Consider the following 27,745-nt stretch of genomic DNA (forward strand, 5'->3'; position numbering starts at 1 on the left):
CTGAAGCCAATTTTTGCATTGTTTAAAAACATTCCTTAGCCACAAGCTGATCAGAATAATCAGTTTGTCCATACGTGTGTATGTTAGTAGAAGTCTATACTGATACTTTTTCACCTTTTTAAAATTATAAAGGTAATTACCAAGTGAAGATTAAAAAATAGTGCAAATTGGGACATACAAAAAGACAAGTAGCTATGAATGTTGACATGCAATCCGCTGGGAACATATCAGTGTTTCAAACTGTGAGAAATCCCTAACATTTGGCATGATGTCCTCATCCCATTTCCAGCAGGCAGAAGAAAGACTGCCTTTTAAAATAGCAGTGATTATTGCAAGTTATATCTTTGGAAAAGCAGAGTTGTAACCAAAAATATTTTTAATGCATTTGAAATGTAGGCATACTTATCTCAGGGAAAGGAAGAAAAAAAAAGACAAGACAGAAAATGTTACCAATAATGTTATCAAATCAATCCAGTTAATTTGTTCCATCCTTGTTTTGAGTAGTCCCCTGTACCTCAGACAATCCAGTTGAGTGAATTGGATACTTCAGCAAATATGAACAACAGCTTTTCATTCATTGGAAGTCCTTTAACCTCAGTCTTAAATTAATCCCTTATTTAAGTGCTGACAGTAAATTAATTTATATTTCAGATTAATATGACAGAAAAAAAGTTTATCTTTTTATAAACAATGATATACAAAAGACAATTTGCATAGTTACAATTCAAGCACAAAGTCACTGTAAATAGGTACAAAGGCATTTATAAATTTTAGAGACTTGCCGCTGTTTGAACCCGTCAAATCTTACATAGGTATGAATGTAAACCTGGAGGGACTGGGAAGAACAGTCAGTGTTTTTGCTTTAAAAATAGATTAATGCAGAGAACAGTTTTTAAAGGTTTTTAAAAATATTTTCTGCAGCAGGAACAAACAGTTCGAACCCCAAGGAAAGCCATTCAAAATGCCCGAATTCCTCCTATACAGTACAGAAAGTTTGTTCATAGGTTTCAAACCTACATACAAAATGAGGCACTAGTTACACTGGTTTGGAATGTGGTCACAATCTTGCCGTTTCAGTCCAACCCAAGATTTCCAAAATACTGTTTAACTTCCTAGGAAAACAGATCCTCAGAAGGTGGTGCATAAGAAAATCCAACAAATGCATCATCTGCCTCTAGGACACTGGCATTAACAATGCTGTAATCTGAAGAAATGCAAACTGAGTATGGGACCATTTCTTCTGTAAATACTGCATCAAAATTCCCAATATCATCTGGACCAACCTAGAAAACACAAAGATCCATCATTTTTCATGTTAATAATGTGTATTTTGCACAGAATTAGAGAATTGTTCAGGTTGGAAGGGACCCATAGAGATCACCGAGTCCAACCCCCCTGCTCCAGCAGGGACACCCAGAGCACGGGGCACAGGGCGGCATCCAGGCGGGTTTGGAAGATCTCYARAGAAGGAGACTCCACAGCCTCCCTGGGCAGCCTGTGCCAGGGCTCTGTCACCCTCACAGTGAAGAAGTTCCTCCTCACMTGGAGATGGAACTGCCTGTGTTGCAACTTACACCCATTGCCCCTTGTCCTGTCACTGGCCACCAATGACAAGAGCCTGGCCCCTTCCTCCCTACATTACCCCTTCGGGTACTTTATACATGTTAATCAGATTCCCTCTCAGCCTTCTCTTCTCCARGCTAAACAGGCCCAACTCACTCAGTCTCTCTCTCTCCTCATACGAGGGTCGCTCTCCGCTGGACCCTCTCTGGGAGCTCCACGTCCCTCTTACACTGGGGAGCCCAGAACTGCACCCAGTACTCCYGGTGCAGCCACACCAGAGCTGAGTAGAGGGGCAGGATCCCCTCCCTTGACCTGCTGGCAACACTCCATGCCCTTGTCCTTGTTGAACCTCATGAGGTTCCTCTCTGCCCAACTCTCCAGCCTGTCCAGGTCCCTCTGGATGGTAGCAMAGCCCTCCAGAGTGTCGGCYACTCCACAGAGTTTGGTAGTGTCCGCAAACTTGTGGATTTTTAAAAAAATACTTATCCTTTAGATCTCAGTTTAACTCTTGAGGTTCTCTACTTCATGAAATTCAGTCTTCTTTAAGTATAAAAAGTTTAAGGAATCACACAGCAGCAATGCCCAAAAACATCTATCAAAAGCTTGTTTGCTTCTCCTAGGCTGGAGTTTAGACCAAAGGCTACACTTATGATTTTACAAACCTAAGAAATTTTAAGAAATAGCTGTTTCTCAAATGTCAAAAGAGCAGTCAGCACTGGTATGTTCACCATTCTGATACAAAAACATTCTTTCCAAATGGAGGAGCCAAAGGCAAGAGATTTGGCAGGCACAAACTTTTTAAAACACACAGCACATACCACGTTAGGATTAAACGGTGGTGGGATCTTCTTCTGCAGAAGGTCAGTCCAGCTGAGGGATTCGAAGAACGGGTGCTTCTGAATTTCAAGCTRCAATAAGGAATTACGATGTTAGCTGCTGCAGAAAGCCATCCTGCGTGCCATAGTAAGCATTTTTTTAGATTGCATGCATAAACAAAACCTACAGAAGTCAAGTTCTTCATCCACTGAGTCTCTTTTTGGCAATAAAGGCTGTAGTTGACAAAAAGAGCAATCATACATCGTTAGCATGGCTCCACGGACTTGTTTTCCAATCAGCTCCAGCTTTCTGTTCAAATCACAATCTTACATCAAGCACAGAACAAGAAGGCTCCGTTAGCCCCTGCTCCTGCATCCACGTTGCTAAGCTTTTATAAAGCACATCACTAAGAGGCAGCTGCTGCAACAACTCTGCAATATGCTTCCAGTTAGCAGGCAGGGAAAAGCTATGCCCTTCCAAACAAAACTACCCTTTCCTCTTCCTCCACGCTGCAAACAAGTACAACTCAGTAATCTAAATGCTCAGTTACAAGGTCAATACACATCCGGGCACTGAGGCTGTGGGAAAATTGTGAAGGGCTCCCAGTGAGGAAAGATAAAGAAATGTTCCTCCCCACTCCTCTCTGCACTGTTCTCAGAACACCCGCGCTTCCTCTGAACACCTTTTTGCAAACAACGTGTTTGTTTTTACACTAGGCAAACACATGCTGTGATTTTAAAGCTCATTAAAAAGAGCTGCTGCTTGCATGCTGCTAGCTTTCCTCTCTCTTTGAGGAACAGTATTTATCATGCAGCCGGGTATACTGGCATTGCCAGAAAATTGCTTTTCCAGTTCATTATTCCCCGGTTCCACCACAAGCAACAAATGGGTGGATCTCAGCACACCCTAGTACACTACAACACTAGCAACAGTGTCTCCTTTCCTTTGCAGTACTTAGACATACTGCAGAACCAAACTCAAAATATTGACATCCCTCAACAATCATCTGTCTCCCATTGCTGAAACTTTTCAGAGCCTGTTAACCACAACTAATATCTTCAAATACAAAAAAAAAAAAAAAGAAAAGAAATATGGGGGGAGGAAATAAAAATAGAGACTATTCTTTACTGTATGTATCTATCTCCAACTATTGCATTTGTGCTGTTGACAGGAATTTAGTGATGTCCCTTCAAAAGAGGCATGGCCTGATAAATTCAGAAATGACATACAAAGTCTTCTCTTGCTCCAAGTCTGCTTTGCCGATCTTTCTCCAAAAGCTCTTCCAGAATAGACCAGGCTGTAAGACTGATTCCTGGGCGCAAAACCAGGGGTTTATGAAGAATATTTTCATACATCTCAGCAACGTCACGGCAGTAAAAAGGAGGCTAAAAACAAAAGAGAAGTTATATATGAATTTTGAGTTCAGATTTTTCAATCACTTTCCTATCTATGGATAACTATAAGAGATAAGAACTACTAAAATAAGAAAGAAATCTATCTCTTCAAATTAACTTCAATTATCATACAATTATTAACTTCACCGTCAAGAGGCAAAGAAAAATCCAAAAGAGTAAAAAAACAGACATTGTCTTATCAAGACGTTAAGAAAAACTGTTCATCATAAAATGAAGCCTGTCAATCAGTTCACTCTTGGAATCCTCCAGGGTTACATCACACGGGGCAGGGGGAGCGACCCCTGCTACTCCCCACWTATTGAATACGTACCAGTCCATAGAGCATTTCATAAAGAACTGCACCGAGACACCACCAGTCTACAGTGTTATCATAGGGCTGCTTTTTAATCACTTCAGGTGCAAGATACTGAAAAACAAACACATTTAGTGTTAGTCTAGCAATAACAAAATCTAGGCTTTAGTCACATTGTAGAAGCATCTTTAGAAGAAATTACTTTATGGTGATTATAAGACTGCTAAATATTTACCTTGTACTTTAACCAACTTGGCAAATACTTCCTCACCATCTGGCCACTTATCACCTAGGACAACTGTTTTCTGAACTGAAATAATCCTTTCCATACATGATGATTTTGCCAGGCTGCTTTGCCACCTCAATAGTGCATTTTGCTTTAAATTGCAGGTAGCTTCACAGAGACAGCGAAGCACCTTTGACAGCTGGAATGAAGCAAGGAACCCACTGGGAAGAGGCAGCATCTCCCCACCTGCAGGGCAGGAGCCCTCTGCACAGCCAGCAGCCACTGCCCTGCCTGCTCTGCCCCTGCCAGCCTCGATGAGGAGGAGAGATTCTCCTCCGTGATGCCAGACACGAGCTGAGCACGTAGCACCATCCAACACCCACCCACATTGTGGACTGGTTTCCATCTGCCCCACAGGAAATCTGCTTAGCATCCCACAACTAGCCTCCTCTGCAAAGCGAGACCACACAACTCACACTGTTCCATTCTGCACAGACACGTAGTACAAACTTACTATGGCTGCATCATCATCATCTACTCAGCCCTGATCTGCTGCACACAGGAAATTCCTAACCTCATCTCTTCTCGAGACCTGATGATCCAAATACCCATTTGGATCATTCTGCTACCCAAATTTTGAAAAGTAATTTTACAAACAKATGATAGACAAGGCACAAATATCACTGCAATGAGGGGATCTGAATGCTACAGTTTAAACAGAGCAGTATTTCTCACACTTTCTGAATGTGAATGCCCTCTAAATTATTTGTTTACAGATGGCCCTGCATGAATAACAAACGGAGTATTTTGAACTCAACTACTTCATTTTTTTCTAATATTTCATAACCYCCTTTGTGCTTTTTAGGTGTTAGAACTCATCCAGTCACTCAATTTAAGTGTTGAGAAACCCTGACAAGAACTTTATGCTTCTAGCAGGATTATGAAAGACCTGAATCTAAATCTCAGATTGAAAAAAGAGCTAATATGTAGCTGCTATGTGTAAGCTTAATATTTTGAAGAACTCATATTAACCAATAATATTAACATCCTCTTATGTTGCAATTAATGCAAGTCCTACATAAGTGTGTAGGTTAAGTTTTTAAGTTTTTAGAGATTTTCTCAAACAAGTCCAGTTACCAGCATTCTACATATTACTGTCCTTTGAACCTTCCAGGATGTTCAACAAATATTGTTTCAGCTCACATTACCACCCCRTTTTATGGACTCCCTCTCTCATGATAAGTAGGATAAGCTGTTGTCACATGCTACCATTTTTTTTTTGGAGTTCAAATGCTTTTCCAGTTAAATACTACTCCTTGCCCACCTCACAATATCTTCCAAGTTCTTTCTGTAGTTTAAAGTAAGATTATAATTTTATATTATAATCTTTATATTATTTATATTTAATTATAAAATTAAAGCCATCAAGCTTAAGTCAATCTTGGTGTTCCATCATTCACTAGCTGGTGAATGCACTGAAAGTGCTGAAGAAGCTCTCTGGATTTTAAGTACTCCAGTTTAATTTTCTTCATAAAAAGAGACAAGGCTCTTAATACTTACTGATATATTGATAATACATCAACCCAAATAAACTCATAAAGCAAGTTTAAAGCTTCATCTATATAAAAATTTGCTCAGGTCTCAAGTGGTTATAAATTTAATAACGTTAAGTCTTTATAAACTTCATAAAAACCATCGGCAGGTTAGGGTAAATAGCTTCATATTAGCAATTCTGTTCAAGGAAATCTGTTGCAGGTTTTGCACAAGCTAACTGGGCTCTATCTAGCCAGCAGTCAGGTGAAATGGGAAGCAGTACAATGTGTGAACAGGATTGGGAAGAGGGAGGAAGGAAGGGATAAGTTAYGGGGACAGGGGTAGAAGGCAGAGATACAGAGCGTTAATAGAGGAGGACAAAGAACAGATCCTCAGGAAGCTAGGAATGGCTCGCTGAAAAATGTCCAAAGTACACAAAGTGAATTGAATATTTAATTTTTTTTAATCACACAAATATTAGTAAGTCTAGTCTAAAAATAAAAAAAAAAAGGCAAAAACACAGAAGTTGTCAACATACTTCTGGTGTCCCACAAAAAGTTGCAGTGGTATCTGAACTTGCAATCCCTTCTTTACAAAGTCCAAAGTCTGTTAACACAACGTGACCCTGTTTAAGAAAGAGYAGCATTTTAAAAACAGAACATGTTCAACATGTGGATACATGCGGACAGAAATGTCAATTTTGCAAGAGCCTAGAGAATATCAAAAATAATGCTGCATACTTACCAGTGAATCCAGGAGAATGTTTTCTGGCTTTAAATCCCTATTCAGAAGCAAAAGCCAAAAACAGTTTATGAATTCCAAACAGCAGTCACTAACACAAAAGCTTCAAAGGCAAGGAAGGACTTTTCAGCAGGAAGAAAGCTTTGAGATTTGGTGAAGTCATTATATTCAAATTTCCTATAAGATGACTTGATGTARTATTTTTTATTCAGTGATTTGTCTTTTTATACCTCTACAGGACAGAAATATGTTTAAGAAACTCACCTGTATACAATATTTATGGAGTGTAAGTAGCCCAGTGCACTGGCTATTTCAGCAGCATAAAATCTAGCTCTGTGCTCAGGAAAGGAACGTTCTCTTTGCAAGTGAAAGAACAGCTGTTAAAAAGTAAAGAAATTAATAAGAACATAACAAAAAAAATCAGGTTAGCAAGGTGTAATCTTAACAAAAAAGTGTAATTTTATTTAGCTGTTCATGCTCCTTTCCTTTTTTAAATGTAAAATGAAATGAAATTGCTTTTACTGCCTGCTGACCTCTGTCATTCCTTTYCTCACTTCCTGCTCTCTTTATAGCTCAGAAATATATAGGAACCTATTAAACACACGAGGACAGACCCCTAAAACCAGGATCAGACAGAAGGAAGTATACTAAATCACCGTCCTGAGAGCAGAGGTGGACCAGACAAAATCATGCTAGGCAGCCTTCTAAAGGAAGATAAGCAGCTATCAAATAATCACCTTTTGTTTGCATATGTTGCTATTTCCAGTTTTGCATAAGTAATTACCKAACTACATTCTGAGATCACTTACATGTGGATCACCTGTGCAGATGCATATTCTGGGTTAATCTACCCATTCTCTCAACTGCAGAGACAACCCTGTGGCTCTTTTCATGTATATTCATATAGATGAAACCSTATCACACACATTTTTTAAACAAACAAAAAACCCAGAGTGTTTTCTGCCTATAACATTTTGGAAAAGGTTTGACACCACCCTCCCAAGCACCTCGACCTCACTCAACCTTGAGAGCTGTTTGGGACTGCACCGAGTAGGCCGGGGCTGTCAGATTCCCCTGAGAGAAGGGCCCAACCAAGCTGTAAGCCGGGCTTCAGAGCAGAGCACCAGGGCTTTGCCAGGACTGTCTACATACAGCAACACTGCATCAGGCCAGGGAGCACCCAGCAAGTCTGGACCCTGACCACGCAGGGGGACAGGGGCTCCCGGGAGCACCGTGAAGGCCAGCAGCAGCCCACGGGATTAGGAGGATGCATCCCACTTCCTGGCATCCTGATTTACAAATGGACTTGCACCAGATGGGAAAAGGAAGGGTCAACATATTTAAACCTCCCTCTGTCTGTGCAGCCGGGGGGCATACTGGAAAACTCTGGGATGTGCCAAAACTAACTCCTTGCCTCAGACATGCATTTCGAGCCCAGCCCTTCATCCCTTCTCCAGCTCCTCCAGCTGCCACAGTTGTATCTACACAACCGTATCCTGCCCCACTGCTTTAACATCCTGCCTTAAGCAGCTGTAAGGACTTTTTAGAAGTTCAAATTTCTCCTCAATAAACTATCTGTCTAAAAGCACTGTAAGCAAGAAGACAGGCAGCTCCTCTTTAAAGCCTGCAGAATTCTTAAGGATTTTTCACTACTATTTTTTTTTTTTTTCCTCTCTCAATTGCAGGTACAATTAATTTGACAGACAGATCCAGATGTTACCAGTCTGCAAGATCTCTGAATTTCCATAACAGTTTTTAAAGAAATGGAAGCAACACTTCATGTCCTTCTCGCGTGCTTATTAGCTGTTCAGCTATTTCACTGACAAGTTTCTTGAGCACTCGTGGAAGAACTTGGTTCTGAAAACCAACAGCTAAAGAACAAACAAGTCCAGAACATTTTACTTAAACATTTACAGACTTTCTCCATGTTCTTTTCAAGTTTTTCCCCAGGTTACTTATTGACTCCTCACATCTGACAGCAGTGCTTCAAGGAAATCCTGAGGATTAGGCTGTTTGTAATAAGTAATTAGACCGTGCAGTGCCATGGAATAATCCCAAGGTTCCCAATAAAATCAAGGCAATAAACTCTGCTGCCTGTTTCCTCTCTTCCATTTCTGACAGATGAGCATCTCAAGTAACACAGATACAAGAGCAAAAGACAGTTTTACATGTTGAAAGTTGTCAACATGCCATTAATTCATAATAGAGGTAACTTCACAGAACTGTAAAAGAGAGGGTATTTATATTTGACAACCATAGATAAACTCTAGATTAAAGTAGTTGGTAAAAAGAGCAATAGAGTCTACTTAGCTATTGAGGCCTATTACAAAATCATTACTATAAAGTAACAGGATTTTCAAAACTTGGGAGAATATTTATCACAGCACATTGTAGAGGTGTATTTTGTTTCTCCCATTTACAATTAGTGGAACAAAGAGACCCAAATCCCCACACAATAAGCACATACCTCTCCACCATTAACAAAATCCAGAACAAAGTAAAGCTTTTCTGATGTTTGAAATGAGTAATGTAATCCGACCAAAAATGGATGCTTCACATTTTTCAGCAGCACATTCCGCTCAGCCATAATATGTTTTTGCTGAAAGGAAGCAAAATGTCAACAAGTAAACAGGCGAAAAAAAGGGGAGGAAAAGAAGGGGGAGGAGATGAAAGAAAGTGCATTTGTCTTCACCTCTTTCCTGTTAAGAACAATTTTTTTCTGCAGCACTTTGACAGCATAGTATTTCCCATCCAGTTTTCGTTTTGCAAGAAGAACCTGTGAAATTCAAAAGACAAATGTGATTGTTGTAGTCTATATTCCAGTAGTAATAAATTTATAATTCTAGCATATTATTTGTTCACAATACAATTTCTTTGCTTTTAATACAACAGTACAATTACCAATAGAGAGAAAACTTAGAGTCAGCTAAAAATTGAGTAAAATCTGTCCATACAGGGATATCATGAAGGGCTGAATTAAAACAATTATTTTCCCAGACCTGCTGAATCCATCTTCTGAGATGAAAACTGATAAAAATGGCTGAAATTCTTTGAAGATAAATTTAAGAAAAGCTACAGCTTTTCAAATAACCTGAAAGTAAAGCTTCCAAGAGGGATTCTCTGTTGCATTTCTCTCGCTGAAGGGCATCCCTCTTAAATTCACTTTTGGGGSGCTGTTGCTTACGCTTCTGCAGTGCTAGGTGGCTGACAAAAGAGCCCATTCCAACCGAGGGAAATTCAGGCTTTGAGCTCCAGCTGCTGCCCAAGCACAGGAGAACCTCCGTTCCCCTGTGCCTGCAGAGACAGAGGTGCCTATTGCTCTTAACAAGGAAAGAAAACYGCTTTTCTGGCACAGGAGCACCCCGGCCGCTTGTCAGTGCCACCCCAGAAAGGGAAGCGCCTGGGCTGTGCGGAGGGGCAGCGGGTTTTCAGCAGCACAGCACAGGCCACAGCCCACAAGCTCCGGCCACGTCCGCAGCTGCAGGAGACGCGCGCTGCGCGCAGCCCTGCACCGCGCCGGGCCACAGGCACGAGGAGCTCACCTTGCCGAAGCTGCCTTTCCCAATGACCTTCAGGAAATCAAAGTCGGTAGGCTTAGCGCTGGAAAACATTCAGGAAGGAGACAGGTTATTTCAGTAGAAATTGCAGACCTTAGCGCTGTACAGCAGTCTGCTTTTATAGCACTGGAATTGGTAAAGGAGTGTAAATCAGAAATACTTCTGCCACCCAAACAATTATCCATCTTCTCAGCTTCCAAAACAGTCACATTGCTATTCACCTCTTCATTTACTGTCTCCAAAAGGAAACACTCTCAACATTTCATTTCTGACTGCAACCTATGGGGCCTCACCTTTTCTCCCCTCAGCACAGAACAGATCAGGGAGGACAGCAAAGCCTCAAGAGCAGCCAGCTCTAGAAGCCAGCTCCAGGTTCACACAGACTCGAGAGCAGCAATTCCACCGAACACACCAAACAGGCAAGTTATGACTGTGCAGTGACTGGGTCTGTGAGATCAACGGGGTAACTTGCAACTTTGTCATGCATTAAAATGAACTTGTTTTCATAAAYTTCTCATGTTCTTTTCTTAAGAGTTGTGGAGCATTCCAAAAAAAGAGAGGTCATCTTTGCTATAGCATCCTCAAATAAAAGGATAGCAAATTAGGAAAACACAAAGGTGATGAGAAAAAAAGTTCAAAAGAGGGTTGTTTCTTCAGCACAGGATTAAAYGTTTTGCTTCCTTCTGAGCAGTACAAGTCAACAAATACCACCAGAGAACCTTTCATGCTATTAACAATTACTCAGTTTATATTTCAGTCAAACCTACTGAGGATTTCCAGATGGTCCCAAGTTGATATTCTGTGAAGTGGAATTTAACTGTTGGGAGAGAGAAAGTTTGTTTCTTTTAATTCTTAGTTGTATTTCACAAAACTAATTTCAAAATACTCTTAATGAATTGCTCAATACAAACCTCCACACTTGCTATGTTAGACTTTTAAATACATATCTAACATCCAGATTGGGCACTCTCTATGTTGAAGTATCCAGCCATCGGCATCTTTTCACAAAGTATTATTTCTATAAACATCATATCRAAGTCTAAAGGTAATAAAACAATTTTGTGTCCAAATCTTGAGGACAAGGTTAGAAGTAAAAATTTACATCAGCCCCTTTAAGCTAACAGTTTCTTACTCATCCAAACCTTAACCCTTTCTTCATTTGCTCTAGGAATATATTTTCTACTTTTTTCCCCTGAATTCTCCGAGATCTTGCCAATGTTATTTTAAAAAATCTACCACTTATGCAAGAGACTAATTAAAGTTCTCTACCTATTTTGATTCTTGTACTCATCATTAATCTACCAATGAAAACTTAGGTTTTCCACATTACCAAAAGTCTTTTAAAAGGAAGAGGAGGAAAACAGTATTTTGAATTAGAAAACACTGCTGCATGCGTATCTGGGACACAGWGGTGTGTCCCAAAAGAACAAMCACCACAGGCAACAAACCAACCTCTCTCTCACATCTGAAAGTATCTTACAGTCCAYGGTGAAAGAGTTTTGTTTAAAATAYCACACAGGTGATTTATTATGAAACCAGCTTGTAATTTTCAGTAAATAATGTCTTTAAGATTGCCCTAAACTAGTTGAAGTTTAGAAGACTGTTGTAGTTCTGCTTTATTACCTTCCGACTGCTCCTTTCATCTTCATCTTCGGAGGGGTCTGACTGGTGTTTTGGGTTATCCATCTGAAGAAATGCTCTGACATCTGGGCTAGAAACACAGTTAAATGCATTAGGACACCAAAAATCTACATGATTTAYAGCCATAAAAAAGGAAGAGTAATACCTTGATCAGTGACGGTCAAAGGAGTTCCTCATCATAAAATTTACATTTAAATTACTGTAATTAAGGATAGCATATAGGAAACACTTTTGTAGCATCATAACTCAATTTGTTAAAATATTATATATAATATAAAAACGTTTCCACTTGCGAGAGTTTGACCTGAAGTACACATGTGCATGAAGAYTTCATGAGAAAATGCTTGGCACAGCTGCATTTAAAGGTAATTACTAGAAGAAAAAGAACTATTCAAGTTCTAATTGTCTACCAACCACCAGAAAAACATTTTTTTCTTTCAACAATTGAAGAATTAAGCATCATTTTTAATTTTCTAAAATTAATGAGATGGTGGACATGATATAGAATGAAATACATCATCTATAGCCATAGGGATGCCATCCTGAGAGCTACATGGTAGTAACGCTCCCGCTCCCGATCACTTTAAACAGAATATTCATCCCTACATATTCTACACGAATTCCAGCTGTGTGCTGATAGGACAAATACAATAAATCCTTCCAGCCACAGCATGACAAAAGCCACTATCCTCCAGGGACTGACAAGAGAAACTGCAAGCTCTGATAGTATCTAAGCAGATAAGTTTTAACTGCAGCACTGGTACCCAGCTGCTATTTTAGGGAAGGGAGATTTGGGGAAAAGAGGAGAAAAAAAACCTATAAGTCTGGGAACCTGCCCCCAGGAAGCAAAGCTAACACATGAGCACATTAAAAAGTACTTAACATCTTACTGACAGCGCAATAAGTGAAAATGTGCCAAATAAGGTAAAAGTAATTGCTAAATAGATGGGTATTGCATATCCTGTGTACCACTCAAAAAGATGCCTTGAATCATTCAACTTCTCTCAGTTCAACAAAAGATAGCCAGCTTATTAAAGAAGAATCATGCCAAATTCCAGAGATCGAGCTCTTTGAGAAGGTCTCAGGACAGGCCACCCAGAAACAGCAACTTCTGCATGAGCCCTTCAGTACAAGAACACTGTCCTACCACACAGCTGCCCTTTTATCTTATCATTAGTATATATAAACAATTAGTTTTCTAACAGAAAGAGATGCACTTATTTCACTAGCTATCATGTTTTGCCCTCTGTATAAAGTGAGGATCCAAAGTGAGAGATGTTTCTGACATTCTCCAGTATTTCATATCAGCATTTCTGAACCTAACTCCTGTCACACGCTAGTTGAGGCTCAATAGCAGCAGTCCCTTAGCACCTGGGAGATCTTGCATTTCTAAATCCCATTTGACATCTACTTCAGTTATCTTTAACCTTTTATGTTTAAAATATAGTGACAAGATGGTTCAGTTTCACACTATTTCAGTTTAATGCTTCCAACCTTACATAATTTCCAAATGCTGATCTATTTTATGTTTTGCATCTTGAATCCAGAAATACAAGAGACATTGTGGTTTGAATACTGTAGTAATACGGACCCACAATGTCCTTGTTTTTCAGCTTTTGGATATCATGAATAAAAAGTGATGATTAATGTTCTTCACTACAGACAATGTAACAAAAGCTTTCGGCATTATTTGAGACAACTGGCTGATTAAATAGAGCATTCTGTAGCACATCCCCAACAGTTACTATAGTAACTTTGTCCATGAGTGAGTTCAYAGCAAACATCAGCTCAGGCTGAAATGCTGCTAATGCAGCTGCAGGGTATTCAACAATTTCTRCAACGTGTGGCAGCCAGAGGCAAAACTGATCAATATTCTGTGATCACACCTGTAATTTTAATAGTTGAGGAAATTATATGAAGAAGAGATTTTGTTTAAAAATAAAAAGTCTGATGCAGCATGTTCTCAGACCAGGCTGCAGTGCATTGTGTAGTGTTGTACAGATTGATACGGTGTCTAAGCTGTATTAGTTCACATTCTGTATAAATTCAATGCGTTTTAAAACACACTGGAACTACTCCTAAAATAGCTCCAKGTATCAAATTAAAAGGACCGTGGAATCAGTTTAAAAAGGAACGCCAAATAAACCTAGTAGCAAGTGTTTTCTGCTTGAGCTTTTTGAGCTGGACTGGATAAATATATGTATGCTTTACCTCCAAAATCCACGAAGGGGTCCCAAGATCTGCCTAAATACAGCTCTTCTGTGATACCAGCCATACATTAGCCTGCCTTTGTGAACATATGGAGCCACAAGGGAACTGTGGACATACCCATGAACAAGTCCAAGAAATTAGACGGRTTTTGAAGCAAAATGGTAAGACTGTCAGGGACAAGATCTCAGTGTTCAGGAGATGCTTCATTTAGGGAATGGTACCCAGCTCCTTCCTCTCCTCTATGCACATATAAAAACTTGTCTCTTTCTGTGCGAAACACAGGCTCCAAAAGCTATAAAGCACTGGAAGATTTTAAAAGAATAAGGTTAATGTAATGAGAGGTTCTCCTCCTCAATAGGGACTGCACAAACTTATAATCTATGACTGTTATATTCACGTCTAATTCCATCTGATTCTGAAAACAGAAAACTTAGTTACTCTTCTAGTGACAAATACACTTTTCTAGGGAACAAATACAGATCCCAGTTCTCACTTCAGGTACTGGTAACTCATTCCTAAAGAGCCTGCAGGATCTTGTTATCCCAGGGTTCTTCTTTGAGAGTTGTGCACAGTCTCAGTTTTCACTAAGGAACCACTTCAATAATGACTGTTCCAGTGTCTATGTTCTGATGACGGCAGAAAGTTCCYCCCCCCCMMMAAAAAAAAAAGATGTTTTTCAATATAGACATTCAGGTGCTTTCCCTTCTAGAAGGGAGGAAGCTGCCATGAAGCATCCTCAAGTTTTCAGGAAGAGAGTTTTCCTCTGCAGGACTGAAAGTCTGATACTGGTTTCCACACTTAAGAGATTCAGGGGAAGGTGGACCTCCTTACACTTCTCTGAGAGTACACAGAGTGCTCAAGGGCTTCCTGGCATATCCCTAAATTATTTCCCCTAACATCAAATGTAAAGAGCTTATTAGAGCAGAATAGTTTAAGAAAGCATGGGGGCTACCTGTAAAGTTGCCCCATACCCCTTTACTAGTTTCCAACAGTTTTTACCYACTCTGCTTTCTACCCACCCCCCTCAAAAAAATCCCTCTTCATTTACACCCACAATGTAAAGCTTTGGAATTTCTTCACTGCTAGCATTTATTAGCACACAGAAATATCACAGATGATGTAATTATTACTAAGATTTGCTGCAATGGGGTACTGCAAAAACAGGAAAGCCAACTCCTTAAAAATAAAAGTCTCTCTCAGTTATTTAAAAAATGCACCACAAATACTATGGAATGAAATGCATTTGCATTGAACTATGAATCCACTGTTTGATMATTTTTTCTCCCATGGAAATTGGGAAACAGCAAAATACTAACTTTCATTTTTATTATGGAGTTCTAATAAGCTTTTTATTGCTTTTTAACACATTTTTTGATAGCACCAAGGTCTTTCCATTCCCTATTTTTTAATACTGGTTTAAGTTAATTTTCAAGGATCAGACAGGCTAAGTGCCATGTTAAAGAACTTAGAGTCAGCTACAGATGTATTTGTCTGTAAGAAAACACTTAAAAGTGCATGAAAATAAAGGAGGCAAGTGAAGCATTTTGTTTGGGGTTTTCTTAAAAAAAAAACATTTTTTTTGATCTATATTAGAAAAACACCATTTTACCTTTGGAAAACAAATATAAGATATTTTGAGACAAAATATTTGGTAGTTGAACAYACAATCAAACAAGGGAGGGACTGTAGGAAAATACCCTTTTTTAAGACTATTTATCAATTTAACAAAACACATTAGCTTCCAACAGCAGTTATTTTAAACTGCTTTTCATTCTTTCCCAGAGAAGAACAATGTTGTGATCAGCAACCTGACACTATTTCCTTTACTGGAAAACGATCCCATCATGAAGACCTTGTTTTGCTTGAACGTTTTTTCCACTTGTCACAAGGAAGTATACATAAAATTTTGCCAAAAAAAAAAAAAAAAAAAGTATGTTTTTCAGGTTAATAGTATTATTAAATAGCTTGCTTGTTGGAAAAACACACGTGAGTGCACAATGCAGCAGCGTTCCCGTTGGAGACTGTTTTGCTTTCTGCAGGAAACAGGCTGAACAGTTTCACAGGCTGCACAGATGGACAAACCAAGCAGAGCAGATGCAGTGGTGCAATTTGCTCAGTGCTAAAGCCAAGTGTAGAGCTTCACTGTTTTTCTATTTTTAAGCAACGTGGAAAGCTGCAAGGATATATTTACCTCTTCCTTTAAATTGACTAGGAATAGATTTGAACTGAAGGAAAAAAAACACGCCCCAAACCAGCCCACACACAAAACTGGATTTGACGGGAGCTGCTTCAGGCACTGGTGCCACTTTGCAGTGATCACTGTCCCTTTGCAGTGATCACTGTCCCAGGACAGGCGGTTAACACTCCTGTGGCGTGGAGAAGAGTCTCTGTGGAAACCTCCTCACACGCTTGAGGCAGGTCAGCGTGGTCAGCCCCGAGCCCCTAGGTAAGTGTGCCAACCCGGGGGCCTCACCAGCCTGTATTTTGGGGGGGCACTAGCCCTGTTTTGAGTTACTCTAACAGAAGCATGCAGGCAACAGCTCGGTCCCACAAGGGAAACATCATCAGCAAGGAATGGTGACGTGCTCGAGTACCACAGCYGGCAGCCAAACATCTGTCCTACAGCTGGAGAGGAATCTGTCCCCATGTGCTGAACAYCAGGGAAACAAAACCATTTGCTGCTGTTCAGTCTGTTTAGATTTTTCTTATACAAAGAAACCCACCATATTCAAGATTATTTATTATACTTAAAAGCACTGAATAGGTACAATGCATTTTCTACTTAAAAGTACTCAATTTGCAATTTTGTACTTGGCATCCCGTGTCATTTATAGAGCCCTTACAAAAYGGAAGTGAAACTACTTACTGGTTGCATAGCTCTGGCTGTCTAACTAAATTTTGAATGAATTCATTCAGTCCTGCTCTTCTCTGTTTAATAAAATCTGAAAAAAGACAGATTTATTAGGAATAATCAGTCAACTCACGAAAAAGACTCATTTTCAAATTTGGTCGTTTTTCAGGACTTCACTATATACCAGAAGAGGGTTCTACATATGAAATCATGCGCTGAAGGGTCCTGAGGGGAGGCAAGGGCTCCAGTTTCTCTCTAGCACGACTGGAAAACCGGCATGTGCCAAGTGGGGTGGATGGAAACCTCGGGGAAGGGCTTCCAGCAGCATGTGTGGCCGCGCATGGGGACCGAGCGGAGCGCTCCCGGCCCYGGGACTGCTCAGCCTGGAGCCAGGAGCCACCGGCAAACTCGACTCCGGGGGCACAAGCCAAGTTTTGGCAGGAGCAGTCCCAGCGAGCAGCCTATTTCCRTAATAAACACATGGCAGGGGGTGAGTGGCACCATCCGCGTAGCCAGCGGGCACGCAGACCTGAGCGTGGAAGGTAATTAAATAACATGCTCATTTTCCATTTTGGACATCATCTCTAATTAAGAAGACATCCTAAGAATCTCCACCCTCAGCCAGCTTAAAACATTTGACTTTCCTGTAGCAGTACAGAAAGATACAAGCAGGATTTAAAATAGAAAAGGACATCTAAACGYGGAATAAAGTGCAAAACAGAAATATATTCTCCTTTATTGTTCATAACAATAGGAATCATTCACTTTCCTCATAAAAATTACCTTGCATATTTTAACTTCGAGGGTTTTCTAATGAGACTCATCATAGGTAAATTCAAATATGAAAAAAAAATCTCTCAACCCTTTTTAGGGTACGTAATATCCCAAATTACTGGCATGAGACATGGAGTCAAATTTGCAAAAAGTTTTTGAGGAGTTACCAACATCAGCAAATTTCAGTAGCACGTATATAGATGGCAATGAGCTTCTCCAAACCTAAAGATTTATTTATGTTGTTGAAAATAAAACATCTGCATGGCCTCAGCTAAAATGTATTCTCTAATTTTCTAGTTTTTGTTCTGCCTGGGTTCTGCAATTTCTCTCCACCATTTTCAGAATTAAATCACAATTAATTTTGAAATAACCTAACTGAAACTAAAAAAAAAAGCTGCTAAGGTGATTTTCTAACATTTTGTAACAGATGAAAGTATTTTGGGTAGAGTTTRGGAAAATTCACAATTTCATTCTATCGTACTTTCACAGAATGGTTGAGGTTGGAAGGGGCCTCTAGAGATCATCTAGTCCAACCCCCTGCTCCAGCAGGGACACCCAGAGCAGGGGGCACAGGGGGCATCCAGGCRGGTCTGGAAGGTCTCCAGCACTTTCAGACTCCAATGTACAACTGTGCATACTGGAGCTGCACATACAAGCATGAGTTGACAAAAGTAAAATCGCTTTTCAAAATCTCTAAAGTATTCAAGTAAATCCTGAAACCAGCAGAAACGTTACATCAAAGCTCTAACAAATGTTAGAATAAATAATTATTTAAATGAACATCGTGGCTCCCTCTCCACCTTGCCCCCCAGCAACAGAAAACTTGAGAACCGTTTTGTTTCTCAGGCTCCAAGGGTTTCAGGACAGTTCCTGGAAATTTCAAACAAGTCTGAGGATTAGGACTGGATGTTTCACATACATAGTTTTAATATGCCCTTAATTGCTCTCAAACATTTGAGCAACATTTTCCTAAATCGGTCTCCAATTTAGGAGRTCTCCAAGATATCTACCTGCATATTTGATTGTGTGAGAGTGACTACACACCTGAAAACTAAGTTTTCAGCCAGCTCTCAGAAGCCCAAGGAAAGAACAAACCAAGCATCCACAGGAAATCCATGTGCAGTAGGTGTTCATGCAGTATGTGCAGAACTTTTAGAAAGCCTTCCCATTTTCATCAGAAGAAGTTAGAGCAGGGGAAGCCTGGATGCTTGCACTTTATTATTTTAACACAAAATGAAAAGGAACTTTCAAGTCAGGATCCAAATAAATATTGGGGTAACAGCCAGAAATTAAGATGGCTGAAATAAATAATTAAATAGAACTAATACATCCCAAGAAGGTCAGCACATTTGGATCCTTTTGGATTGAGGTAAAGAAGACATGAAAAGCCTCCAATGGGTGCAGAAGGAGGTGAAACCACAAGCACAGAGCTCAGAGAAGGCAGAGCACCAAGCCAAGCAGGAGAGGACATGAGGGATCCCAGCAACTAACAGGAAGATCCTTAAACAAAAACGGGGCTGAATGAAGGGTATAAACACTCAGAGCCGAGGCCTGGCCTGCCTTTTAGCAGTGCCACCCAGGTTCCCCCAAAGCCTTTTACGAGAAACTTTCCATTAGTATTTTGATGTGGGCAGTGCAAGCTTAACTGGGACCCATGGATCCCAACTGGATCACACTGCTTCACATCAGGGTGGCTTCTACATGGGGAACACAACAGGAAGAGGTCCRTTTTCATCCAACTGTACAAGGAAGCACTTTTAGAGAGAGGGTGTTCAAAGGCCTTCTAAGAGAAGTCCTTTAGTTATTCCATTTTCCAGGGGGAAAAAATCACACATGGCAAGTTTTAAAATCTATTAGGTGTATGTGTACAAGAGCCTGTTTTTTGGGGTTTTATTGGAGAGAGATCACGCCTGCCAGTTCAGCATCTCTCCCAGCCCTGAATTTGCCAGGGCTGCGAGGAGCTCTCTGGAAGAGCTGGCAGAGGAAGCACTGCTAGAAACCTCCAGGCAGCTAAGGAGCAGGCTGTTCCCGACACCATGGTAGAGTACCCATGCTAACTTATGTCCATGATGACCCTGTGCTTTAGCCACGGCTTTGCTACGACTGTAAAGCTGATCAAAACCAGCTTCAGACAGGTTGGAATAGGTCCAGTGTTGCACACAGAAACCAGCATAATGAATAAAACCATTGTAACTTACCAGGATCAAAGTTGTCTCCAAATATTCTTTTAGCTGGAATCTTCAGGTTCATAGTAGGAAATTGCTTCTTTAGCTGAAAATAAAACATGTAGAGTTGGATCATGCACAGGCATCCAAGTATCTAGGAAYTGTTGCATCTTCTTTCTGATTTCCAAGGATATGTTTCAACATCTGATCATTAGTAATTCTGCTGCTCTCTGCCATCTTCTATTCATATATTCAGTAAAAAATAACCCACACTCAGCTTGTTTAGGCAAGTCACGTACCTTTTAAAACCCAAGGGCTGACTTTAGAAAGCTCTGCACTATCTTCTGCAGTATTGCTCAAATGAATTTGCACTTATCCATTTACCCCTCTCCCCCCCCCCTTTTTTTTTCTCTATTTTCTTTTTCTTGCTTGCATACTTGCTTGCTTGTATATGTGAGGTTTTAAACTGGTTGGACATACGGGCCCTTGAGTCCTCTCCCAAACCACATTCCCATCCTAAGCTTTAGGAGCAACAAATTGTCTGATCCCCCAGTCAAAGCTGTAAATAGATGAAAAATCTACAGGTGATTATTTTAAGATACACTTGAAATAATAACCTACACCTGTATATTTAATTATATGTTATATTTGGTAATCAGATTAAGATTATATATAGAGGAGTGAATTTATCAAGAGCGTGTCACGAGCAAGGTCTTAATTGCATTCACTTCATTGGGTGCTTGCAGGAAGATCCATGTTATTCACGACCTTTAAGAGACAAGTTTTCTTGTACAGTAACTGACACCTCTTCTTTCCTTAGATATCTTAATACCTCCTCCAGTTAGTTCACCCAGAACTTGGATTGCCACACTATATGAATTATGAAGAACAGAAATTGGACAAAATCACCTCCTTTTCCCCAGTTAGTTCCCCCTCTATATGCACTAGAAAATAAAACAGAGATGAACAAGTTTCAAAGTAATGTCAATCTTGACGGGAACAGAAAGTAGCAATAGATACATGGACACCAAAATGTCTTTTTAGCATTCTGGAGGTCTTGAAAATGGGACATTTTGTTTCCAAATCACCTTCAAGTCTATCCAAAGAGTCATACAAAAGCCTGGCATGGTGCACCTTGGATCACTCTGCTCAGACTTTGTAAGGCAGAGTCAAGCTTACAACACCTATTTTTATATACTGCTGTCCCACACACATCACAGAGATAAAGTAAGGCAGAAAAGAGAGAGGGGGATTTCTCATAGGGGTTCCCTATTAAAATATATAAATATATATGGGGATCATAAAGAATTATTTCTATTTTTGAAATATAAGTTTCAAAACACTAAACATGAAGCAACAGAAAAGTACCAATATGGGGCTTAGCTGGCAGCAAGTATTATCTCTGCTTGTCCATTATGTAAAAAGTGCAAAAACTCTTCTACTAATAAACCAAAGAAATTCACCATCAATTGGTGAACAGGTCTATTTTACTAAAAAATATATTAATAAAAATAAAATTAGAGTATTGCCATGTAATTTGGCTGGAAAAAGAYAGAGCAATTGCCACAATTGACTTTCCAGAGAGTTTATATATGAATTTATTCACTGCTTTCAGTCCTTGGAAATGAAACACTTATTAAAAAATCATTCACCTATGTAGTTGTTGAAGAATGATCCTACCTACAGCAAAAACACACACACAAACTTCAGATGTTTTGACAAGCAGGAAACTGGAAAATTCCCTCACTAGACAATGATCTTGAGCAACAATGAAAAAAGTGAATTTTGACTTCAAACAAACCAGAGTTTAAACAACAACAACAAAAACTTTGCATTTTATTTATACAGGCTCCTGCAGTTGCCTCTGACTACTCAACGAGGGAATTAACTCCAGCACAGCAAACAAGTGCTACTGGCTACTCTTCTGGTATGACTCCTAAGCCTCCCTTTTTCTTACCGTATTGTAGAGTTTATCAAACTCTGCGTATCGTCTGAAGACAAACCATTCATTTCTGCCAACTGAGACCAACACTTTGTAAACCTGCAGTAACACAAAAATAAAGTTAATGCCAGCAGCAAAGTTTAAGAAAATTCACTAGGTTTAAACCCAGGGTGAAAAAAAAAAAGACAGACTGTTAAATTTATTGTGTAAACATGTTCACTAAATTATATAATTTTTGTAACAAAGTCATATAAACACCAAGCCAAAAGATAAAAAAAAAAAATAGTTACCTTTTTCAAGATACAAAAAATAAGGCAAAACAGTAAACAGTAAAACTGGCTTCAGAAACTTTTGTAACAACATGAGACTAGTTAATTTCCAAGAGGAACACTTGGCCATTAGATAGCAGACTATATCAGAAGTGTGAAGAAAGCCATCAAATTCCTCATATGCTGAAGACATTAATATAAGAATAAGATGTTTTCTTGCTCTAAAGTAATCCAGGCCCTGCTGTAAAATTTGTTGACAATCCAATAACCTGTTAAAGGAATTTAAGTATTTAAACTGCAAAGATTACCATTATCCAAACAAAGAGACCAAGCACATACAGAAGGCAGGTGCAAAGGGAGTGTCTTGAATACATGTTATAGCCATATACAAGCCAATACAAGTCATATATAGCCRATATATATATATTTTACAGCCAGGATCCTAGCAGATGGCTGGGGACTTCGACGATTGTTCTGGGGAGGAGAAGGGCCAAAAACAAAACAAATTCCCACTGCTGCAGCTGAGAGGCAGCACAGATTAAATAACACACCGGGGAGGAACAGATGCAACCTGCAGCACAGTTTAAATCCCAYGGCAGAAGAGAACTCTAATCACTAGGCAAATTGTGGATCCCTGTCTCATGAAACTGAGGCACAGCAGAGCGGYCTGAAGGCTCCTCCTGCCTCTGAGTCTAAGCAAGACTCATTCATACACAGTCAGCTGAACCCCCTTCCCCACCCTTCTGTCCTTCTAAAAGAAGCAAGATTAGGTTGAAACACAGGCAGTTCCATCTCCAGGTGAGGAGGAGCTTCTTTCCTGTGAGGGTGMCAGAGCCCTGGCACAGGCTGCCCAGGGAGGCTGTGGAGTCTCCTTCTCTGGAGATCTTCCCAACCCGCCTGGATGCCGCCCTGTGCCCCGTGCTCTGGGTGTCCCTCCTGGAGCAGAGGGGTTGGACTAGATGGTCTCTAGAGGTCCCTTCCAACCTCAGAGAGAAGCAGCAAGAAAGTGGGAGCAGAAGGCTGCCCAATTCCTGATCTGGGAAGGAGGGATGCTCCGCCTTCCCTCCCTCCCTCCTGTGCAGCAGCAGCAGCTCCGTAGCCGCCTGGGTGGAAGTGGCAGCCACCAGCCTCGCTCCCTCAGCCCTGCTCACACTATGGCAAGGGCCCAAATGCCTGCCCTCCCTCTGGGAAACACTGGATGAGGAGGCTGCGGGGAAGCTTCCAGCAACACGCTGATGAGCCTTCACTCACCAGGAAAGCGTTTCTCCTTCACAGMGCCAGGCATGTCTCAGCACCCACGAACCCGCAGCCTTCTAGAGCCTGCCCCCGGGCTGTGAGCAGCCAAAGCTGCAAACTGAAGTGCTGCCCTCCTGACCAAGAACCTGCTCCATCAACCAAGCCACGCAAGAACAAACACAAAGGTAACAACCCCCACAACACAAGAGCTCATCAGTCCCCTCAACTGCAGTGTCCACAAGCTCAAGTATCAGGGACGCGATATAGGGACGCGACCTTAAATCGGTGAGACAAGATGCACAGACGGTGGAAGCCAGGATAACCCAGGGTGCAAAATGATACCCCTACCCCCGGCAGCCTCAAGCATCCGACYGCTTTGCTCTTGGAGCAGCCAGCAACAACAGGGAGACGGGCAGGATTTCCATAKGGGCACGTGTGAAGGCAGAGCTCTCACAGCCTCAGCTGAGCTCTGGCCCATCGCAGAGGCAAGTGCAAGTCCAACGCTGTTCCAAGCAGCAAACAGTGAGATGCACCCTGTATCTACAAAGATTTTAACACACCTTTGGGTTGAATTATTTCTATCCACAACACCTAGSTTATAACTTAAAGGTAATCACTGTGCTCATTTCTAGATCAGCTAGATTTTCTTTTTCTTACCTATTCATATCCAATGATACCAAAATCAGTCTTATAAAACTCCTAAAAAACCCCAAAATACATACTCACAACTAAGAATCTGTGGCTAAATAAYGTAAGAGTTTAAGGGCGGTGGGGAGAACAACAAAATTCCTTAGAACATTGTTGTTCAGATAAACTACTTTTCCAGCTCTGGATTGGACGGGTCTCAGCTATTTCTGGACGTGAGASACATTCACAAGCATGTCATATTCGAATGGAAAGGTAAGCAAAAACGTAGGGGGAATCCTTCTCAAATTCAAGAGAAAGCAAGCCTTGAGAAGGTAAGAACATTTACTAGCTGTTAACAAAAATCAGAAAACTCCACAATTTCCATGCAGCAGAGGTTTGGTATCATAGGTCACAAGTGTAAAACATCCGAGACAAGTGTTCCAGGTTTAAAGAGATTAAAAAGAGTAAAAAAAATTTAAAGAGTGAAAGAGATTTCACAAGGAGTCTTTAAGTGATCGGGGTGTGAGAGGAGACAAAGAAAATGGGTCAGAGGAGAAAAATTTATCCTCAGACATCGAACAGTGTAGACCTAAGAGCAAGTAATCCAAAATAAAGCTATTTGGTAAAACTGGGCAACGGAAAGTGCAGCAGCTTCACAGCAAGGACAGAATAGCAATTAATATTGCCTAGATACAGCCCAAAACAAGTATTTTGCCTCTTTTCCAGAAGCAAGTGAACAGTGAACATTCAGGAAAAAAGCAAGGCACTGAAGCAGAGTGTATATAATAAAGAAGCAGGTTACTAAGAATTTCACTCCTCCAACACGAGGACTGCACAGGGACATGACTGCTTTCCTCAAAATGTTTCACCGGGGTAARTGTGCAGAAGAAAGAAGAGCTAAGTGGTCTCCACTTGCCTTTTCCTCTGTGTCAACATTAATAACTTAGAAGGAGTAACGATAAATCACTTATGTGATTTGGTAATCACACTAGCATATCACAGATATGTGGTAAGGGAAAGATTMTATAAAACGGTACCTGAAGCCTGTGCTAACCTGCGTCCTTTTAACCTCTTCTTTCACTCTAAGGCTTTTAATACTCCTACAGAAACAGCATTAACCTCACCATTCCAAAGGGGCATCTACGCAGACTGTAACTTTGTTGAGAGCTGAGAGTCTGTCTGTCATTGCCCGCTCTSCTGTACTCATGGGCCCCTTCATGACCCCCTCTGAAGCTATGCTGAAAAGCAAAAACCACTGACAGAGGCACTCTGGTATTCACAAACCCTACCACAAAGCCCGATCCACACTTCTGTTATTAAAACAGAAGTGTGTTATTCTGTCCTAAAATAAACATGATAAAGCTCAAAAGCTTAGTTGTGAAAAACAGCTGTTGTCAAGCTGACAATTMCYCCCTGATGTAAAAAGCAGGAGAGGYCAAGACGGGGTGTACTTCCACACAGCACCTGCTGTCCCTTCTTTTCCTTCTCTCCCCCAAATTCCGAAGTTTCCTCCTCTGGCTGGAAGAGCTGTCTAGGAGGTGCGCCAAGAGGGAGCACCCTGGCCTGCAAAGGCTGCCAAACAGATCTTCAGTTAAATCAACCCAGAAATCAGGATACTACTGCCTGCCACAGCCCTACCACACTGGCACACTTAACAACGAGACTGCCAGCACTGGGGCAGGAAAACAAACCTGTTCTACTGAAAAAAAAAAAAAAAAAAAAGACTTTTATGGAGTTTTTCCTGCTCGTTTACTTCAAGCTTCACACACAAACACGAGTTAGAATATTAACTAAATTCTCTTGAGCTTGTTCCCAGCACAACCCTCTCCCAAATTACATCTTGATAAAATTGAATATTAGGCTAATCAAACTGCATTCTTGTTTCACAGAGGAAGGGAGGTGAGAAGGAAAGATGGATAAATAATTCAAAGCAGAATTTTGTTTCGTTATATTGTTCAGGCTGCAATTGAGTCCAAGGGTGTTTACATTCCACTTTTAAAGAGTGACTAATTCACACACAAAAAAGTAAAAGTAGAACAAGCTCGGACAAAGTTGCCCAAGAGCGACGAAACAGATCAAACAYTCTGAAGGAATTATTACGATGTCTCTATATCCTAGCAGACATACAAAGCAAGACCAAAACTCACCCCACACTATTATATTTTTAAGTCTGCACTGCAAAGAGTTTCACCTCAGACTGTAAAGGTTTCACTTCCACAAAGCAAGTCAAACAGGGAGGCCAAAAAAGGAAGGGAGGGAGGAGAATGACACGGATGGAAATAGGAAAGGAGGAGGAAAAGATTAACAGGCACAAGAACTGAAAAATAGGAAGCAATGGGGGAAAAATATAAGTCTTTCAAAAAATGTGAGCATAAGMTATGTATGAGAAAACAATCTTGGAAAAACAAACAAAAAAACAACCATCATACAACCACCAACCACACATTTACTCCTTATAGATTTTTTTTCCATGTAAAATCATGCAAGGTTCTGAATTTCAATCTGCTTTGTTAACAAAATGCTATCTATTCATTTAAGACATTTATGTACCTAATATGAGAAAATGCCCAGATTTGGGTGAAGAAAAAACAGTAGCAGAAACTTGTAAAGCCAAATGCTTCCTGCAGAAAATACAGGTAAACACTGTGAAATATTCACAGCTTCTCACGTTGCAGAGCCTGGTGTTTATTATGGCCAGTGCTCACCAGAGCAAGTGAATGGATCTCTGTAATCTGCTGAAAGTAATAGCAAGCTTATAAGCAAAACCAAGTAACATGTAAAGGCAAATGCATGGGCTAGTAATGCTAACCATGCTTCTATTTTTATATACTTACAGTAAATCTTTTTTTCTTCTCTCTGTGTTCATCAGAGCTGGGAATGCTAACACTTGGACAGCTTTCTTTGAGATCCATTGTATATATTCTGCTGATGAATCTGTTACAAGACTCTGCTTGAGGTGTCACAAACAGAAGAGAGCTTCAACGGTACCGATCCGAGACATGCAGCTTTTCTTGAAAAAACATCAGTTCCATCACGTAATCTTAAAAGGAACATGAGAAGAAAAATTAGGCAGAGGAACTTACAGTGCTAAAACCTGCAAGACAAGAACTTTTCCGGGCAGGAAATACAGTACTATGCATATACAGAGCTATAAATGTTACGATCCCGTAAGGTGCTTCATGCTTGTGATCCTTTCTCTAAAGTCACTGACGTTCTCCGAGGACACAAGTGCACCCAAAAGTCATCGTGTTGTGTACGCATACTGGAAACGGATTTGAGGTGCGCTACAGAGCCCATACTGAAGCACAAAGGTAGAGCACACAGAGATAATTAAAGACAACAGCTGTGTATATCAAACGCCTGAGAAAGGCTACTAACATGTACATTCAGAGCAGTTTGTTTTAAAGCAAAGGTTTTTCAGTTGCACGAGTCTGTACTAGAGGGCATTTCAGATCTGTCAGAACATGCTGAGCAGATGCAATTATGACACCAGAGATGAAAGAAGACATGAGACAGATTCATATATCTTTTCAGGTGAATTTTCCAGGGAGACAGAGGTAGCATCACGTGTTTGCCAAACATTTTGCAGGTTGTTTTTAGCACCACAGTGACGGCTGCTGTCGCTGACACTGGCCTGGGGCCACATTCCCCCGGGCACATTCTGTGCGTGACGGCGCCGCGCACACCAAGGTCGACTGCTCCCTTTGCAAGAACACTCAGCTTCCCCACGGAGCTTCCAAGCAGAAAAGAAGAAGGGCAGAAGTCCTGCATGAGGACAAAGCCATCAGAGAGAGAACTCAGTAATAACTGAACGTCCTTTCGCTCACTGGAAGAAYTCTGCACACCCACCTTCAGCACACGAGCCAAGTGTTTCGCGGGCCACACT

The 27,745-nt window shown here is 40.6% G+C and overlaps 1 protein-coding gene across 1 annotated transcript; it reads right to left on the minus strand.

Moving 5' to 3' along the window:
- Positions 1 to 424: 424 nt before the first annotated feature.
- LOC112944195 (serine/threonine-protein kinase Sgk3) lies at positions 425 to 27,745 on the minus strand. The gene is made up of 17 exons (XM_026035591.1): positions 27,709 to 27,745; positions 26,694 to 26,899; positions 21,743 to 21,826; positions 19,819 to 19,891; positions 16,862 to 16,937; positions 11,767 to 11,854; positions 10,911 to 10,960; positions 10,129 to 10,186; positions 9,279 to 9,362; positions 9,054 to 9,185; positions 6,851 to 6,963; positions 6,590 to 6,626; positions 6,384 to 6,470; positions 4,105 to 4,200; positions 3,609 to 3,764; positions 2,382 to 2,471; positions 425 to 1,283 (listed from the first exon to the last, which is right to left on the minus strand). The coding sequence occupies exons 2-17, from the start codon at positions 26,769 to 26,771 to the stop codon at positions 1,113 to 1,115; spliced, it is 1,473 nt and encodes a 490-aa protein (XP_025891376.1). The 5' UTR covers positions 26,772 to 26,899; positions 27,709 to 27,745; the 3' UTR covers positions 425 to 1,112.

This window comes from Nothoprocta perdicaria, unplaced genomic scaffold (genome assembly GCF_003342845.1).
Source record: "Nothoprocta perdicaria isolate Ctin4 unplaced genomic scaffold, notPer1 scaffold_162, whole genome shotgun sequence".
NCBI classification, from domain to species: Eukaryota; Metazoa; Chordata; class Aves; order Tinamiformes; family Tinamidae; genus Nothoprocta; species Nothoprocta perdicaria.